At 44.3% G+C, this 19,691-nt stretch overlaps 2 protein-coding genes across 2 annotated transcripts in view; one reads left to right on the top strand and one right to left on the bottom strand.

The window, feature by feature from the left end:
- LOC148504721 (uncharacterized) overlaps positions 1-6,462 on the top strand; it is a 65,586-nt gene extending 59,124 nt beyond the window's left edge. The window contains exon 3 of the mRNA XM_088448586.1: positions 5,061-6,462. Within this exon, the coding sequence (XP_088304712.1) occupies positions 5,061-6,247 (1,187 nt within the window). The 3' untranslated portion in view covers positions 6,248-6,462. The remainder of the gene's footprint in view (positions 1-5,060) is intronic.
- LOC148504720 (uncharacterized) overlaps positions 1-19,691 on the bottom strand; it is an 84,117-nt gene that overhangs the window by 29,359 nt on the left and 35,067 nt on the right. The gene's annotated exons all lie outside the window — the stretch shown is intronic.

The following is a 19,691-nucleotide window of genomic DNA, read 5'->3' as shown; positions in this document are numbered from 1 at the left end:
TCACCTATACCCCAAGGTATCCTGTGGAACCCTATGGACTTCGTAGAAATAGAGATAACAAGGGTAAGTTCTTACCATATCTCATATTATACAGGGGAGAGCAGGTATGGGGGCCCCCTATATATACACATCACCTGATAATCACATATATACAATGTACTCAGTCACTGTGTGTCTCCTACAGATGGATCCAGTAACAGAAATACCCCAGAGAGATGTCCCCGTCCTCTTTATTCACAGGAGTGTACAGATCAGAATCACAGGACCCCACAGGGGCATCAGGTAGGTGGGATTTAGGGTCTTCTCGCCAATATACCAAAGTGACTGTCACTATATGGTCTGTATAGAAACTGTGTGTATTATTAACTAGAATTCTTTTACTTAATGTGAATTAATTAAATCTGACATTTTTTAACTGTTTTCTTGTTTTGTGGGTAACAGGGTGAAAGTCTGGCTAATATAAAGGTAGAAGATATAGAGGGAGAAGAAGAGACATCTGTGACTGATATAAAGGCAGAAGATATAGAGGGAGAAGAAGAGACGTATGTGACTGATATGAAGGCAGAAGATATAGAGGGAGTAGAAGAGACGTATGTGACTGATATAAAGGCAGAAAATATAGAGGGAGAAGAAGAGACATATGTGACTGATTTAAAGGCAGAAGATACAGAGGGAGGAGAAGAGAAGTATGTGACTGATATGAAGGCAGAATATATAGAGGGAGAAGAAGAGACGTTTATATGGGGTGATCAGCAGTGTAAGGATGAGGAAATCCCTACAGATAATAGCACAGGTGAGGAAAAACACTTATTACAAGGTGAGGAAAAACACTTATTACAGAAAACTGTCACATATTTTCCTTGCTCAATCACTACAACAATTTCTTATCCTACACCCTCCTCTGTCAGTACAAACTATTAAGGAATATGTATCTGCCCAGTTGCGGAGTCAAAAGCAATCAGCCCCTTTTATGCTCCTGCTCTCCCCCCTCACATCATGTCACTGTGTGTTACCAGCCCAGAGATCTGACCAGTCTCCTCCCCACACTCTCTGGTGTATCTTATATATCAGGAACCATCAGCCCCTATTATACTCCTGCTCTCCTCCACACATCATGTCACTGTTACCAGCCCAGAGATATGACCAGTCTCCTCCCCACACTATCTTGTGTATCTCATACATCAGGAGCCATCAGCCCCTATTATACTCCTGCTCTCCTCCTCACATCATGTCACTGTGTGTTACCAGCCCAGAGATCTGACCAGTCTCCTCCCCACACTCTCTGGTGTATCTCATACATCAGGAGCCATCAGCCCCTATTATATTCCTGCTCTCCCCCTCACATCATGTCACTGTGTGTTACCAGCCCAGAGATCTGACCAGTCTCCTCCCCACACTCTCTGGTGTATCTCATACATCAGGAGCCATCAGCCCCTATTATACTCCTGCTCTCCCCCTCACATCATGTCACTGTGTGTTACCAGCCCAGAGATCTGACCAGTCTCCTCCCCACACTCTCTGGTGTATCTCATACATCAGGAGCCATCAGCCCCTATATACTCCTGTTATCTATCATTTACACATTTTAGAAGTCAACACTTTATTGTGTGTTATGGTAGTAATACAATACAGTACATCCCACTAAGTGGTACCTAAAGCAGTCGCCATGTTGATCACCAGTCCCTTTGATCAGATGTTACCCACACAGTGTACCTTGGACAGGGCAGCAGCCCACACCTCAAGTGCTGACGGATATCAGTCACTGCAATCACCTCCTGTATGTCCATCCAGTGAAACAGCTATCAGGTGCAATGTTCTGCAGAATTATGAGGGGATCCCTAGTCCAGCAGCCTAAAACCGCCAAGGCCGGGACTTCTTCCCACTGTACCATCCTGTAATACTGTCCTGCTGGAATGAGACAAAGCTCCGCTCTCCAATATCTCCTTGTAGGAGCCTAAACTCCGCACCCCAGAGGACGGTACACAGTACTGAGCCCCAACCCCCTCCTGTCCTTTCCTTGTAATACAGCTCAGGGCCCACAATGTAGGGGTACACCCCTGTGCAGGTAACTCATTAGTGTGTGTCCTGGTATTGGGTATCCCTGCAGGGGGGCTTGGTGTGATGTACACTCCCCCTGATTACTAGTTACCCCCTGTGGTGTGAGTGCCTTAGTCTCTGAGAGTTACTAGGATAGAACAATGGGACTCAGATACCTTTCATATGTCACCTGATAATGATAATGTAACATATACACAACATGACAGCCTAATTGTACACATTACTACTCTACACCCCCTTATGTGCTGTCTATACCCCTCACCCACAGTATATGCTGCACATTACTACTATACACCCCATTATGTGCTGTCTATACCCCTCACCCACAGTATAAGCTGCACATTACTACTATACACCCCTTATGTGCTGTCTATACCTTTCACCCACAGTATATGCTGTACATTACTACTATACACCCCCTTATGTGCTGTCTATACCCCTCACCCACAGTGTATGCTGAACAGTACTACTATACACCCCCTTATGTGCTGCCTATACCCCTCACCCACAGTATATGCTGCACATTACTGCTATGCACCCCCTTATGTGCTGTCTATACCCCTCACCCACTGTATATGCTGCACATTACTACCATACGCCCCTTATGTGCTGTCTATACCCCTCACCCACAGTGTATGCTGCACATTACTACTATACACCCCTTATGTGCTGTCTATACCCCTCACCCACTGTATATGCTGCACATTACTACTATACACCCTGTATGTGCTGTCTATACCCCTCACCCACAGTATATGCTGCACATTACTACTATACACCCCCTTATGTGCTGTCTATACCCCTCACCCACAGTATATGCTGCACATTACTACTATACACCCCTTATGTGCTGTCTATACCTTTCACCCACATTATTTGCTGGACAGTACTACCATACACCCCCTTACGTGCTGCTTATACCCCTTACCTACAATATATGCTGCACATTACTACTATACACCCCCTTATGTGCTGCCTATACCCCTCACCAACAGTATATGCTGCACAGTACTACTATACATCCCATTATGTGCTGTCTATACCCCTCACCTACAGTATATGCTGCATATTACTACTATACACCCCCTTATGTGCTGTATATACCCCTCACCAACAGTATATGCTGCACAGTACTACTATACACCCCCTTATGTGCTGTCTATATCCCTCACCCACAGTATATGCTGGACAGTACTACCATACACCCCCTTACGTGCTGCTTATACCCCTTACCTACAATATATGCTGCACATTACTACTATACACCCACTTATGTGCTGTCTATACCCCTCACCTACAGTATATGCTGCATATTACTACTATACACCCCCTTATGTGCTGTATATACCCCTCACCAACAGTATATGCTGCACAGTACTACTATACACCCCCTTATGTGCTGTCTATACCCCTCACCCAAAGTATATGCTGCTCATTACTACTATACACCCCTTATGTGCTGTCTATACCCCTCACCCACAGTATATGCTGCACATTACTACTATACACCCCCTTATGTGCTGTCTATACCCCTCACCCACAGTATATGCTGCACATTACTACTATACACCCCTTATGTGCTGTCTATATCCCTCACCCACAGTATATGCTGCACATTACTACTATACACCCCCTTATGTGCTGTATATACCCCTCACCAACAGTATATGCTGCACATTACTACTATACACCCCCTTATGTGCTGTCTATACCCCTCACCCACAGTATATGCTGCACATTACTACTATACACCCCCTTATGTGCTGTCTATATCCCTCACCCACAGTATATGCTGCACATTACTACTATACACCCCTTATGTGCTGTCTATATCCCTCACCCACAGTATATGCTGCACATTACTACTATACACCCCTTATGTGCTGTCTATACCCCTCACCTACAGTATATGCAGCACATTACTACTATACACCCCCTTATGTGCTGTCTATACCCCTCACCCACAGTGTATGCTGCACAGTACTACTATACACCCCCTTATGTGCTGTCTATACCCCTCACCCACAGTATATGCTGCACATTACTACTATACACCCCCTTATGTGCTGTCTATACCCCTCACCCACAGTGTATGCTGCACAGTACTACTATACACCCCTTATGTGCTGTCTATACCCCTCACCCACAGTATATGCTGCACATTACTACTATACTCCCCCTTATGTGCTGTCTATACCCCTCACCCACAGTATATGCTGCACATTACTACTATACACCCCCTTATGTGCTGTCTATACCCCTCCCCACAGTATATGCTGCACAGTACTACTATACACCCCCTTATGTGCTGTCTATACCCCTCACCCACAGTATATGCTGCACATTACTACTATACACCCCCTTATGTGCTGTCTATACCCCTCCCCACAGTATATGCTGCACATTACTACTATACATCCCCTTATGTGCTGTCTATACCCCCCACCCACAGTGTATGCTGCACAAACGTACAGTCCATGAAATACCCAATGCCAACTGACGAGGGCTATCACAGCTGTGGTTATCTTCATATTTTAAGACAAAAGTAATTTTTTGTAAATGTATCATAATTACTTGTACTCTGGATAAAGAAACAAAACCACTAAACATTGAGAACTTAAATAATAGGAAGATTTGTTCCTAGTTAAAATAAACTGGAAATAACTCTATTTCTATGCCATTTATGTTATTTCCAACAGATGGACGCACAATCAAGAATACCTCAGAGGGAGATCTTAATTCGTGTCCACATTTTAAAACAGAAGATAATGTCACACAGGGTTCTACAGGAGACATCCCCATTACTCTAAATTTGCATCCAGTACCTCACAGTGCAGATATATCATCTGGTCCCTGTAATCATAAGGAATGTTCCCCTGATACCTCTAATATTGCTACACACAGTACAGCTCACAAAGGTGATAAAAAGTGTCTCTGTTCTGATTGTGGGAAGTGTTTCACAAGGAAATCACATCTTGTTATACATCAGAGAAGTCACACAGGTGAGAACCCATTTTCATGCTCTGAGTGTGGGAAATGTTTTACACAGAAATCACTTCTTGTTACACATCAGAGAATTCACACAGGTGAGAGGCCATTTCCATGTTCTGAGTGTGAGAAATGTTTTGCACGAAAAGCACATCTTGTTATACATCAGATATGTCACACAGGTGAGAAACCATTTTCATGCTCTGAGTGCGGGAAATGTTTTACAACAAAATCAAGGCTTATTAAGCATCATAGAACTCACACAGGAGAGAAACCAATATCATGCTCTGAGTGTGAGAAATGTTTTACAGACAAATCAAATCTTATTATACATCAAAGATGTCACACAGGTGAGAAACCATTTACATGCTCTGAGTGTGGGAAATGTTTTACTGCAAAATCATGTCTTATTACACATAAGAGAACTCATACAGGAGAGAAACCAATTTCTTGCTCTGAGTGTGAGAAATGTTTTACAGCTAAATCAGATCTTGTTAAACATCAAAGATGTCACACTGGTGTTAAGCCATTTCCATGCTCTGAGTGTGGGAAATTGTTTACACAGAAATCACATCTTGTTAAACATCAGAGAAGTCACACAGGTGAGAAGCCATTTCCATGTTCTGAGTGTGAGAAATGGTTTGCACGGAAATCACATCTTGTTAAACATCAGAGAAGTCACACAGGTGAGAAGCCTTTTCCATGTTCTGAGTGTTTGAAATGTCTTAAAACAAAATCAAGTCTTATTAGACATCATAGAACTCACACAGGGGAGAAATCATTTCCATGTTCTGAGTGTGAGAAATGTTTTACAGAAAAATCAGATCTTGTTAGACATCAAAGATATCACACAGGGGAGAAACCTTTCCCATGCTCTGAGTGTAAGAAATGTTTTACAGAGAAATCACATCTTATTAGACATCAGACAACTCACACAGGGAAGAAACAATTTACATGCTCTCAGTGTGGGAAATGTTTTACACGAAAATCAAATCTTGTTACACATCAGAGAAGTCACACAGGTGATAAACCATTTCTATGTCCTGAGTGTGGGAAATGTTTTACACACAAATCAGATCTTGTTAGACATCAGAAAAGTCACAAAGGTGAGATACCAATTTCATGCTCTGAGTATGGGAAATGTTTTACAGAGAAATCAGATCTGGTTACACATCAAATAATACATAAAAACTTGAGCTGATAGACATGATACACAATACTTATACTCAATAATCCAAATGCTTCAAATCTTTAGGCTAATCTTTTGTGTTTTTTAGTACCAGCGATAGCAGAATGGACAATACACAGCACCATCAGTAGACAAAACATTGGTACATTTTCCACACAACTATATATATATATATATATAGTGCATCCGGAAAGTATTCACAACGCTTCACTTTTTCCACATTTTGTTATGTTACAGCCTTATTCCAAAATGCAATAAATTCATTTTTGTCCTCAAAATTCTACACACAATACCCCATAAAGACAACGTGTAAAAAGTTTTTTTGAGATTTTTGCAAATGTAATAAAAAAAAACACTAAGAAATCACATGTACATAAGTATTCACGGCCATGAAGCTCAAAATTGAGCTCAGGTGCATCCTGTTTCCATTGATCATCCTTGAGATGTTCCTACAGCTTAATTGGAATCCACTTGTGGTAAATTCAGTTGATTGGACATGGTTTTGAAAGGCATACACCTGTCTATTTAAGTTTCCACACTTGACAGTGCATGTCAGAGCGCAAACCAAACATGAAGTCTAAGGAATTGTCTGTAGACCTCCGAGACAGGATTGTCTTGAGGCACAAATCTGGGGAAGGGTACAGAAAAATATCTGCTGATTTTGAAGGTCCCAATGAGCACAGTGGCCTCCATCATCCGTAAATGGAAGAAGTTCGGAACCTAGAGTTGGCTGGCCGCTAAACTGAGCAATTGGGGAAGAGGGTCCCTAGTCAGGGAGATGACCAAGAACCCGATGCTCACTCTGTCAGAGCTAGAGCATTCCTCTGTGGAGAGAGGAGAACCTTCCAGAAGGACAACCATCTCTGCAGCAATCCACCAATCAGGTCTGTATATTAGAGTGGCTAGATGGAAGCCACTCCTTAGTTAAAGCACATGGCAGCCAACCTGGAGCTTGCCAAAATGCACCTGAAGGATTCTCAGGTCTCATGAGACAAGATTGAACTCTTTGGTGTGAATGCCAGGCATTATGTTTGGAGCAAACCAGGCACCGCTCATCACCAGGCCAATACCATCCCTACAGTGAAGCATGGTGGTGGCAGCATCATGCTGTGGGGATGTTTTTCAGTGGCAGGAACTGGGAAACTAGTCAGGATAAAGGAAAAGATGAATGCAGCAATGTACAGAGACATCCTGGATGAAAACCTGCTCCAGAGCACTTGACCTCAGACTGGGGCAACGGTTCATCTTTCAGCAGGACAACGGCCCTAAGCACACAGCCAAGATATCAAAGGAGTGGCTTCAGGACAACTCTGAGAATGTCCTTGAGTGGCCCAGCCAGAGCCCAGACTTGAATCCGATTGAACATTTCTGGAGATATCTGAAAATGGCTGTGCACCGATGCTTCCCATTCAACCTCATGAAGCTTGAAAGGTGCTGCAAAAAGGAATGGGCGAAACTGCCCAAAGATAGGCGTGCCAAGCTTGTGGCATCATAGTCAAAAAGACTTGAGGCTGTAGTTGCTGCCAAAGGTGCATCAACAAAGTATTGAGCAAAGGTTGTGAATACTTTTGTATGTGTGATTTCTTAGTTGTTGTTTTTTAAAATTTGCAATACTTTTTACACGTCATTATGGGGTATTGTGTGTAGAATTTTGAGGACAAAAATGAATTTATTCCATTTTGTATTGAGGCTGTAACATAACAAAATGTGGAAAAAGTGAACACTTTCCGGATGCACTATATATTACACAGTCATGGACAACAGATGGGAACAGACAAAGGAAAGAACAAGGAGGGAAAGATGTATTTTGTGTTGCAAACCAAAAGCAAGTAGTCCTCAGTCACCTTGAACTCTAGCCAATAGAGCCATGTGAAGACAAATTCCGAATGTCAGTCTATCCTGGAGAACATCACATCTTCCATCTGGATGTTGTGGCCATGTCACTGTGCTGGAGCCTGGAACCTACTTACTAGGTAGGGCGGTGCTGGTCCCCCAGGGCTGTGATGATCCCATCGTGGGCTGGTGCCAGCCAGCACCTGCTGCAAGTTCCTTTCGCTACCAGTGGTCCCTCTTTGCTGCTGTGGGTATCAGCAGTATCACCTTTTCTCCCTGGCTGCTGCTGTGGCCGGCTCTGTCCTTCACCTTGGCTTCGGGCGGCTCTTGCTCCTGTAGGGATAACATCCATAGGATAATCAGAGGGCCGTGACCTGCAGATCGTGTCTTGCGAAGCTCAAACCCCCTTGTGGAGGTCCCTGGTAAAGGCCACTGATACATTAGCCTCTACGCCAATCCCAATTGTACGGTCCACATCCATACCATCCCAACAAGAGTTGTGACAGGACAATTCTGTGATATCATGCCTGAATCGGGGAAGAACTAAGATTTTGCTTTCATGGATATATTAAGGTGGTTTACTTGCGAATAGACATCTCAGTGTAGTTTAAAAGAATCCCCCCCAAAAAAAGATGTTATCTCTGGACCTGATATCTTCTTGGAGATCTCAGTTACCGTTCGCTAAGACAACAGTAATCCTGGGACCTGCCAAATATGGGAGGCTGTTCCTGGATGAGAACCACATCTAAAACATTGACCAGGGAACATTTTCTGTAAAACAATTGGGCTCCTATACCAGAAAGACAGTAATTTGTACTGAGTTTCACTCACTGGCCTAAAGGCTTTGGAAACTTATGTGGGTAAAATTAAAAATATTCCATTATTTATCACCGATATGAAGGTTGCATTCTCGTTGCCTTTGGAGAATAAAATTCAGAAGGCTACTGAACTGGTATTCCCCCAATAGTGTGTAAATTAAAGACATGCAATGCCTAAGAAGAACCCTAGAGGAACACCAGGACTCTTGAGAACTTTCCTCAGCCCATTGTCTCTAATTAGGGAAAGAAATTGATGATTTATCTGACACTAGATCCATGAATCCTGCTCTGGAAGCCTCAATCGGTCCTGTAACTCAATATATAGACAACACAGGTGTCAGAGTAGGGGAAAGTCTGGGAGCCATTGGAATGCCGACTGAGACCCATTCTATCGTGGTCCATTATTTGAGCTCAGCTGGGCAAGACCACGTCAGCAACCTATGTAAGTGCATTGTGAGATGATTAGTTTTAATTTCAGATTTTGGGAAGTTGGTTCATTGTATTTGAATTAAATCCATATGAGGCCTTATAACCTGCAGAGCCTACATTAAAATGTAACTGAGGGGCCTGAGCTGTGATAATCAATCATAGGAAATTCCTGGATGACAACTGAATAGGGATTGAATAAAGTTTCTAGTAATAGGGATTGAATAAAGTTTGTAGTAAAAGATTCTAGATGTGTGAGGCATCATGTGGTATTGTGCTGTGAAGTGACTGGCTACACATGGCTGCACCACTGTGGCTATAACATGCAACTGAGAGCGTTATTGTCAGTCACATGACAGATCTAAGCTTATCTGATTGTTACTCTGTACACATTAAAAATCACGTCTTCTAGACTTGCAGTTTGAATTGCATCATTTCTGACACAACTGCATGATCATAATTGAGGAAGTCAGGGAGTTGGAGACCACCTTGATGTTTCCGCGTGCACAGAATGGAATCGCTATGCCTTGGTGTCCGACCGCCCCAGACAAAGTCACTGATGATACCAAGAAGTTCCTTTTAACAAATCCCAGGGGAACCTAAATTGGTGATTCTTGCAAACAGAGAACTTTAGGAAGAGCATCATGTTGAGGACACCGACTCTACCAAGCCAGGAAACTGTAAGGCCATGCCAGCTCTTACCCAATGGCCTAATTTTCTGAAGGGCTGGTCTGTAATTAGCTTTGATGTGATCAGAGGCCTGTCCAGTGACCATAATACCCAGACACCTTAGCTAGGAGGGGAAGCCACATATTCAGGGCTCAGTAGGTTCAGTAGTTTTACTCATAGCCACTAATTGGGAGTCGTTTTTTTTTATATTTGGATAACAGCCTAAATTTCTGCAATTCCTTGGGGTTGTGCTTCTGTTTGTTAACAGTTTTACATTACATTGACCATAAATAATTTGATTTGGTGCTGGACAACCAACCTGAGGCACCCCTGCAAGTGTCCCAAGGCACCCCAGGGTTCCACGGCATACAGTTCAGGAACCACTGATCTAGAGGCATAGTTAAGGGTTTTTATAAGAGATGTTGCCCATAGCATCCAATCAGATTCTAGCTACTATCTTTTCGTAGGTGCTAGATAAGTAGAACCTGATTGGTTGCTATGGGCAACATCTCCACTTCTAAAGACCCGTACTTTAGTAAATATACCCCCTAGTATTAATCCCCAAATGGTGAGTGCTGTGTATTTACTTTATTTGTATTTATTGGGGAATTTGATGACCCTTATACTCCAGCTGATCCCACACCCGGTTATCTCGGTTTAGGCGCATCCACTACCCTCTGTGAGAGAGATTGTGAACCTGCCATTAGTAAGTCAGTACATTATTGTGCACATTGCAACATGCTGGAGGTGCAGTGACCAGGTGGCTCCTATCTCCTGCAGGGTGAGTGTGTTAGTCTTTGCCTGGCCAGGTGTGGGTGCTGTATCCCCAGCATTTTGGAGGGAGGGAGGTGATGCTATGTGGCCGGTTTTGGCTTTGGTGTGAGCAGATGTGTCTGCAGGGTACACAGTGTTTAGCACAGCCAGATACATGAGGTGCTGAGGAGGAGCCTCTATGCCACCCAGTCTGGTTTAGCGAGTACTATAGGCCTCCCTCGCCCCCTGCAGAGGACTGGGATTGTACACATGCTTAGAGGGGTGGAGGTCAGGTTTATAGATGGCAATGCAGAGGACTGGGATTGTACACATGCTTGGGGTGGAGGTCAGGTTTATAGATGGCAATGCAGAGGACTGGGATTGTACACATGCTTAGAGGAGGTGGAGGTCAGGCTTATAGATGGCAATGCAGAGGACTGGGATTGTACACATGCTTAGAGGGGGTGGAGGTCAGTCTTATAGATGGCAATGCAGAGGACTGGGATTGCACACATGCTTAGAGGGGTGGAGGTCAGGTTTATAGATGGCAATGCAGAGGGCTGGGATTGTACACATGCTTAGAGGGGGTGGAGGTCAGGCTTATAGATGACAATGCAGAGGACTGGGCTAATACACATGCTTAGAGGGGGTGGAGGTCAGGTTTATAGATGACAATGCAGAGGACTGGGATTGTACACATGCTTAGAGGGGGTGGAGGTCAGGCTTATAGATGGCAATGCAGAGGATTGGGATTGTACACATGCTTAGAGGGGGCGGAGGTCAGGCTTATAGATGGCAATGCAGAGGACTGGGATTGTACACATGCTTAGAGGAGGTGGAGGTCAGGTTTATAGATGGCAATGCAGAGGACTGGGATTGTACACATGCTTAGAGGGGTGGAGGTCAGGCTTATAGATGGCAATGCAGAGGACTGGGATTGTACAGATGCTTAGAGGAGGTGGAGGTCAGGCTTATAGATGACAATGCAGAGGACTGGGATAGTACACATGCTTAGAGGTGGTGGAGGTTAGGCTTTAGCCTGTCTTATAGATGTCAATATTACACACACAATTGACTGTTTTGATATATCTTGAAAAATCCCCATAAAAGCAGCATATTCACAAATTATAACTTACTTAGAATGCATTATATTCTATTCACTATATTTTAGATTGTACAGTATGTATTTTGTATGTAAATTGAAAAGCACTTTTACAGTAACATGAATCCACATGACATTTTAGTCAAATTATAGGTGAGGCTCTCACAGCTTCCACAGACCATGGTTCACCTCCTGGGGAGTGCTCGGCCCAAACACATGCCCCCTCCCCACCAAGCTACCATGCGCATAATCTGCAGACAATGACAGAATACGATTGCATATAAACACAACTACATAAAATAGTGGCAATCGCAAACAGCAGATATATGGCAAGATGGTATAGCAGTAATGCCAAACATGCAATAAACTCAGATACACATGCAGTTGGCAGTATGGAATTGCAGCACAACACACCTCCGGAGGAAATCTCACTCTCTAGCGGACTTCCTTCACTTCATGTTTGTTCTCTCTTCCTACAGCTCGGCCCTCTCCAAGCAATCCTTCCAGTCGCTCATCGCCTCTCAGTCCTCCAATCCCCACTGCCTCTTTGGTACTTTCAACACTCCTTTGTCCTCCCATCCTCCCTAACTGCATTTGACTTTGCTCCCTCTTTTCCAATATTGAGGCAAACCTATCCTCCAATCTCCCTGCTGCAACCCCACCTCCCCCACCATCTGCACCTCCTAGCCACGCCCTCATCTTGTCATTTACCCTCTCCACCTGCCCCCTTGACCCTCTCCCTTCTCGCCCTCTATGCTCCCTCTCCACCAATGCCTGCTCCCACCTTTCTCACCTTTTCAACTTACCTCTTCCCATTGGCATCTTTCCCTCACCATTCAAACATGCTCTTGTCACACCTATTTTTAAGAAAACAACCTTCACCTGTCAACTACCGCCCCATTTCTCTTCCTTTCACCTCCAAACTACTTGAGCGGCTTGTCTACAGCTGCCTCAACAGGTATCTCTGACAACTCCATCCTTGATCCTCTCCAATCTGGCTTCCACTCCACTCCACTGAAACTGCCCTGCAAAAGTCACCAATGACCTGCTTGCAGCCAAATCCAGGGACCATTTCTCTCTGCTCATCCTCCTGGACCTCTCTGCAGCATACTGTGGATCATCCTCTCCTACTCCGCAACCTTCAGACCTTTGGCCTCACACTGTCCATGCCTGGTTCCCCTCTTACCTCACCAACTGCTCCTTTTCTGTATCTGCCTCTTGCTCCACCTCCACCCCTTCCATCCTTCCCATTGGTGTCCCGCAGGGTTCTGTCCTGGGCCGTCTTCTCCCTGTACACCTCTACACTAGGAGAACATATCAGTTCCTTTAGCCTCCAATACCACCTCTATGCCAATGACATGCAACTATACCTCTCCTGACCTCTCTCATTCTGTCCTCTCAGGTATCCAGCTGCCTCTCTGGATGTCTGAGCGCTCTCTGAAGCCTAACACGGACATAACCTAACTCATCATCTTCACACCTAACAGAGGCCCTGTTTCAGAGCTGGACGCTCTGAAAGAGCGCTCGGTCTGAATCAGGGCGTTTTTTTTTTTTTTTGAGCGGCCAGGATGGTGGTCACGATGGTCAAGACCATCGTGACCATCGGGCTTGCGACGAGACTCTTGTGGTAGGGTCTCGTGGCCGCAAGCCCCAGGTACTGCTTTGCCTGCCTGGTTCAGACTCATTCCTATCGACTATGTTCCAGTTCACCTCATAGGGACCAGTCTCTATCTTCAAACCCACCAGCCAGTACATAGGATAATCAGAGGGCCGTGACCTGCATATCACGTGCTGCGAAGCTCAAACCCCCTTGTGGAGGTCCCTGGTAAAGGCCACTGATACATTAGCCTCTACGCCAATCCCAATTGTACGGTCCACATCCATACCATCCCAACAAGAGTTGTGACAGGACAATTCTGTGAAATCATGCCTGAATCGGGGAAGAACTAAGATTTTGCTTTCTTGGATATATTAAGGTGGTTAACTTGCGAATAGACATCTCAGTGTAGTTTAAAAGAATCCCCCCCCCAAAAAAAGATGTATCTCTGGACCTGATATCTTCTTGGAGATCTCAGTTACCGTTCGCTAAGACAACAGTAATCCTGGGACCTACCAAATGAGAACCACATCTAAAACATTGACCAGGGAACATTTTCTGTAAAACAATTGGGCTCCTATACCAGAAAGACAGTAATTTGTATTGAGTTTCACTCACTGGCCTAAAGGCTTTGGAAACTTATGTGGGTAAAATTTTAAATATTATTCCATTATTTGTCACCGATATGAAGCTTGCATTCTCCTTGCCTTTGGAGAATAAAATTCAGAAGGCTACTGAACTGGTGTTCCACCAATAGTGTGTAAATTAAAGACATGAAATGCCTAAGAAGAACCCTAGAGGAACCCCAGGACTCATGAGAACTTTCCTCAGCCCATTGTCTCTAATTAGGGAAAGAAATTGATGATTTATCTGACAGTAGATCCATGAATCCTGCTCTGGAAGCCTAAATCGGTCCTGTAACTCAATATATAGACAACACAGGTGTCAGAGTAGGGGAAAGTCTGGGAGCCATCGGAATGCCGACTGAGACCCATTCTATCGCGGTCCATTATTTGAGCTCAGCTGGGCAAGACCACGTCAGCAACCTATGTAAGTGCATTGTGAGATGATTAGTTTTAATTTCAGATTTTGGGAAGTTGATTCATTGTATTTGAATTAAATCCATATGAGGCCTTATAACCTGCAGAGCCTACATTAAAATGTAACTGAGGGGCCTGAGCTGTGATAATCAATCATAGGAAATTCCTGGATGACAACTGAATAGTGATTGAATAAAGTTTCTAGTAAAAGATTCTAGATGTGTGAAGCATCATGTGGTATTGTGCTGTGAAGTGACTGGCTACACATGGCTGCACCACTGTGGCTATAACATGCAACTGAGAGCGTTATTGTCAGTCACATTACAGATCTAAGCTTATCTGATTGTTACTCTGTACACATTAAATATCACGTCTTCTAGACTTACAGTTTGAATTGCATAATTTCTGACACAACTGCATGATCATAATTGCGGAAGTCAGGGAGTTGGAGACCACCTTGATGTTTCCGTATGCACAGAATGGAATCGCTATGCCTCGGTGTCCGACCACCCCAGGCAAAGTCACTGAAGATACCAAGAAGTTCCTTTTAACAAATCCCAGGGGAACCTGAATTGGTGATTCTTGCAAACAGAGAACTTTAGGAAGAGCATCATGTTGAGGACACCGACTCTACCAAGCCAGGAAACTGGCTTAATAACCAATGGCCTAATTTTCTGAAGGGCTGGTCTGTAATTAGCTTTGATGTGATCAGAGGCCTGTCCAGTGACCATAATACCCAGACACCTTAGCTGGGAGGGTTTGTTAACAGTTTTACATTACATTGACCATAAATAATTTGATTTGGTGCTGGAAAACCAACATGAGGCACCCCTGCAAGTGTCCCAAGGCACCCCAGGGTTCCACGGCACACAGTTCAGGAACCACTGATCTAGAGGCATAGTTAAGGGTTTTTATAAGATGTTGCCCATAGCATCCAATCAGATTCTAGCTATTATCTTTTAGTAGGTGCTAGATAAGTAGAACCTGATTTGTTGCTATGGACAACATCTCCACTTTTAAAGACCCGTACTTTAGTAAATATACCCCCTAGTATTAATCCCCAAATGGTGAGTGCTGTGTATTTACTTTATTTGTATTTATTGGGGAATTTGATGACCCTTATACTCCAGCTTATCCCACGCCCGGTTATCTCAGTTTAGGCGCATCCACTACCCTCTGTGAGAGAGATTGTGAACCTGCCATTAGTAAGTCAGTACATTATTGTGCACATTGCAACATGCTGGAGGTGCGGTGACCAGGTGGCTCCTATCTCCTGCAGGGTGAGTGTGTTAGTCTTTGCCTGGCCAGGTGTGGGTGCTGTATCCCCAGCATTTTGGAGGGAGGGAGGTGATGCTATGTGGCCGGTTTTGGCTTTGGTGTGAGCAGATGTGTCTGCAGGGTACACAGTGTGTAGCACAGCCAGATACTTACATGAGGTGCTGAGGAGGAGCCTCTATGCCACCCAGTCTGGTTTAGCGAGTACTATAGGCCTCCCTCGCCCCCTGCAGAGGACTGGGATTGTACACATGCTTAGAGGGGTGGAGGTCAGGTTTATAGATGGCAATGCAGAGGACTGGGATTGTACACATGCTTGGGGTGGAGGTCAGGTTTATAGATGGCAATGCAGAGGACTGGGATTGTTCACATGCTTAGAGGAGGTGGAGGTCAGGCTTATAGATGGCAATGCAGAGGACTGGGATTGTACACATGCTTAGAGGGGGTGGAGGTCAGGCTTATAGATGGCAATGCAGAGGACTGGGATTGCACACATGCTTAGAGGGGTGGAGGTCAGGTTTATAGATGGCAATGCAGAGGACTGGGATTGTACACATGCTTAGAGGGGGTGGAGGTCAGGTTTATAGATGGCAATGCAGAGGACTGGGATTATACACATGCTTAGAGGGGGTGGAGGTCAGGCTTATGGATGACAATGCAGAGGACTGGGATTGTACACATGCTTAGAGGGGGTGGAGGTCAGGTTTATAGATGGCAATGCAGAGGACTGGGATTATACACATGCTTAGAGGAGGTGGAGGTCAGGCTTATAGATGGCAATGCAGAGGACTGGGATTATACACATGCTTAGAGGAGGTGGAGGTCAGGCTTATAGATGGCAATGCAGAGGACTGGGATTGTACACATGCTTAGAGGGGGCGGAGGTCAGGATTATAGATGGCAATGCAGAGGATTGGGATTGTACAAATGCTTAGAGGGGGCAGAGGTCAGGATTATAGATGACAATACAGAGGGCTGGGATTGTACACATGTTTAGAGGGGGCGGAGGTCAGGTTTATAGATGACAATGCAGAGGACTGGGATTGTACACATGCTTAGAGGGGTGTAGGTCAGGCTTTAGCCTGTCTTATAGATGGCAATATTACACACACAATTGACTTTTTATATATCTTGAAAAAGCAACATATTCACAAACTTATTTAGAATGCATTATATTCTATTCACTATATTTTAGATTGTATTTTGTATGTAAATTGAAAAGCACTTTTACAGTAACATGAATACACATGACATTTTAGTTAAATTATAGGTGAGGCTCACGCAGCTTCCACAGACCATGGTTCACCTCCTGGGGAGTGCTCGGCCCAAACACATGCCCCCTCCCCCCCAAGCTACCATGCGCATAATCTGCAGACAATGACAGAATACGATTGTATATAAACACAACTACATAAAATAGTGGCAATCGCAAACAGCAGATTTATTGCAAGATGGTATAGCAATAATGCCAAACATGTAATAAACTCAGATACACATGCAGTTGGCAGTATGGAATTGCAGCACAACACACCTCCGGAGGAAATCTCGCTCTCTGGCGGACTTCCTTCACTTCAAGTTTGTTCTCTCTTCCTACAGCTCGGCTCTCTCCCTCGCCAAGGAATCCTTCCAGTCGCTCATCGCCTCTTAGTCCTCCAATCCCCGCTGCCTCTTTGGTACTTTCAACACTTCTTCGTCCATCCCTCCCATCTTCCCTAACTGCATTTGACTTTGCCTCTTTCTTATCCAAAATCGAGGCAAACCATATCCTCCAATCTCCCTACTGCAACCTCACCATCTGCACCTCCTGGCCACCCCACCTTGTGCTTCTTCAGCCCCTCTATGGGTGATGAGGTCCACTCCCTCATCTTGTCATCTACCCTCCACCTGCCCCCCTGACCCTCTCACTTTTCGCCCTCTACACTCCCTCTCCACCAATGCTTGCTCCCACCTCGCTCACCTTTTCAACTTACCTCTCCATCGGCATCTTTCCCTCACCATTCAAACATGCTCTTGTCATACCTATTCTAAAAAAAACAACCTCGACCCATCCTCACTCGCCAACTACCGCCCCATTTCTCTTCTCCCTTTCACCTCCAAACTACTTCAGCGACTTGTCTACAGCTGCCTCACCAGCTATGTGCCGCATTCAATTAGTCGACGGGTTTCCGCAGGTGATGGCAAAATCCTGTTTTCGTCGTCATCGTGTGTTGTGATGTGTTTTCGCCTGGTCCGTTTCCACCTTATTCAATTTGAAAGAGGCGAAACTCTCACACATGCGGAAAGTGGCCAATCACGCGAATCCGGAGGAGGAGATTTCGCCGCGGGCGGAAACTTATCGGCGCTTTGGCACCTTTTTTCTATAAGGCTCTGATTGGCTGTTGGTCATCCACCATTTTGACCAGCCTGCAGCGTGGAGAGAGTGCAGTGTCCCTGACCATTTTGGTTTGCTGGCAAGGGCACATTTGGTGAACAAAAGTCAGCAAGAGAGCAGCAGCACCAACCAGTGTGACCAGCAATCCAGGATCCAGAGGAGAGAAGATAGCGTCTGGGAGCAGAGGAGCCAGCCCGTGGAGGAAGGTTTCAGCACCCATTTATTTTTGTGTAGGTAAGTGTAATCTGTCCCAGTCACCCAACCCTTACCCTGACCCATACACTCACCTAGGCAATGCTGCACCCCTTTAGGACCCTCCCCCCTATATTATTTGCATCTACAAAAATGAATGTTGTTATTTTTGCCCTCAGATAACCCCCCCTTTCCTTTGCTTTCATTAGTATTTTTGCTTTTAATGCAAAAAGTATGCAATGTTTACTCCTCACAACCCCCCTTTCATTTTTTTATTTGTACTCTTACACCCCCATCGTCCAGTACCTCTCAAGCTAATACTTCCTCTAGATAGATGCATTTGCCACATACCAACACCAAATGTCAATTTTTCATGAGTTAATAATGTTTAAAAAAATCTACTGAAATCTATTTCATGTTTTTTTTCCCCGTGCCTTTTATGTTTTTGAATGTATATTACACAAGTCTATTGTCAATATTTTTTGTATTAATATTCCTTTAATTATATTATAGGTTTGTATTGAAGAAATGCAGAGGGAGAAGAGACTGCGGTCACCCCGTTTGCCCCGCTCTTCTGACAGGTCCCCGGACACCTGTGACGAGTGGCAGGAGTCACAGGAAGAGGGGTCAAGACAGAGGGATAGGAGTGCGGCGGGGACAACCCAAGGACAGGAACGTGGAGATCGTCCCACCCAGGTATAGTAATTATATCACAATTCCACACACACAATAACATAGACACTTATAGGGGTTAATTTAAAAAAAGTTTTAAAAAAAATATATGGAAAACTAAACATATCCATATATTTTAGGTAAAACCCCTATTCAGCAATGAGATAATAGCGAAGATAACGCATTTATCTCCATTAAATCCCTATTTGCATAGTACTGCACGGTAGGGGTCAGGCCTTTGACCTCTACAGTGCTTTAACACTGCTATTCAGATAAACCCAAAAAATGTTAATTCACTTTACAAATATTTACTTGATATAACACCCTCGCTAAATGGCGTTATATGAAGAATATTCATAATTATCCCTAAGGGCCATATTCAATTTGGAGGGAAAAGTCTGTTATCGGCAGATCGGCGATGACGTAATTTTTGCCATTTTCACTTATCCCCATATTCAATTTCAAAGACTTTTCGCAGGTGCGAAAAGTCTTTGTAGAAAGACGGGGATAAGTTTTCACCACTGTTTAGGTGGCGAAAAAAAGTGCAGAATTGGGGTTTTGGGGTGCAGAATAAAAATAAAAAGCCTGCAGCCTTGGCAATGTCCCCTAAATGTAATCTGTTTAAAAAAAAAAAAAATCCTCAGGACACCCCAAAAAAGGTACTTTCATTTTGAGGGCAAAAAAAATGTTGGGGAACAAACTTAAAAA

The sequence above is a fragment of the Taudactylus pleione genome, unplaced genomic scaffold (genome assembly GCF_031769625.1).
Source record: "Taudactylus pleione unplaced genomic scaffold, aTauple2 ptg000459l, whole genome shotgun sequence".
Lineage (NCBI taxonomy): Eukaryota > Metazoa > Chordata > Amphibia > Anura > Myobatrachidae > Taudactylus > Taudactylus pleione.
The sequence above is the reverse complement of the archived record's forward strand: the minus strand, read 5'-3'. Positions and strand labels throughout refer to the sequence as shown.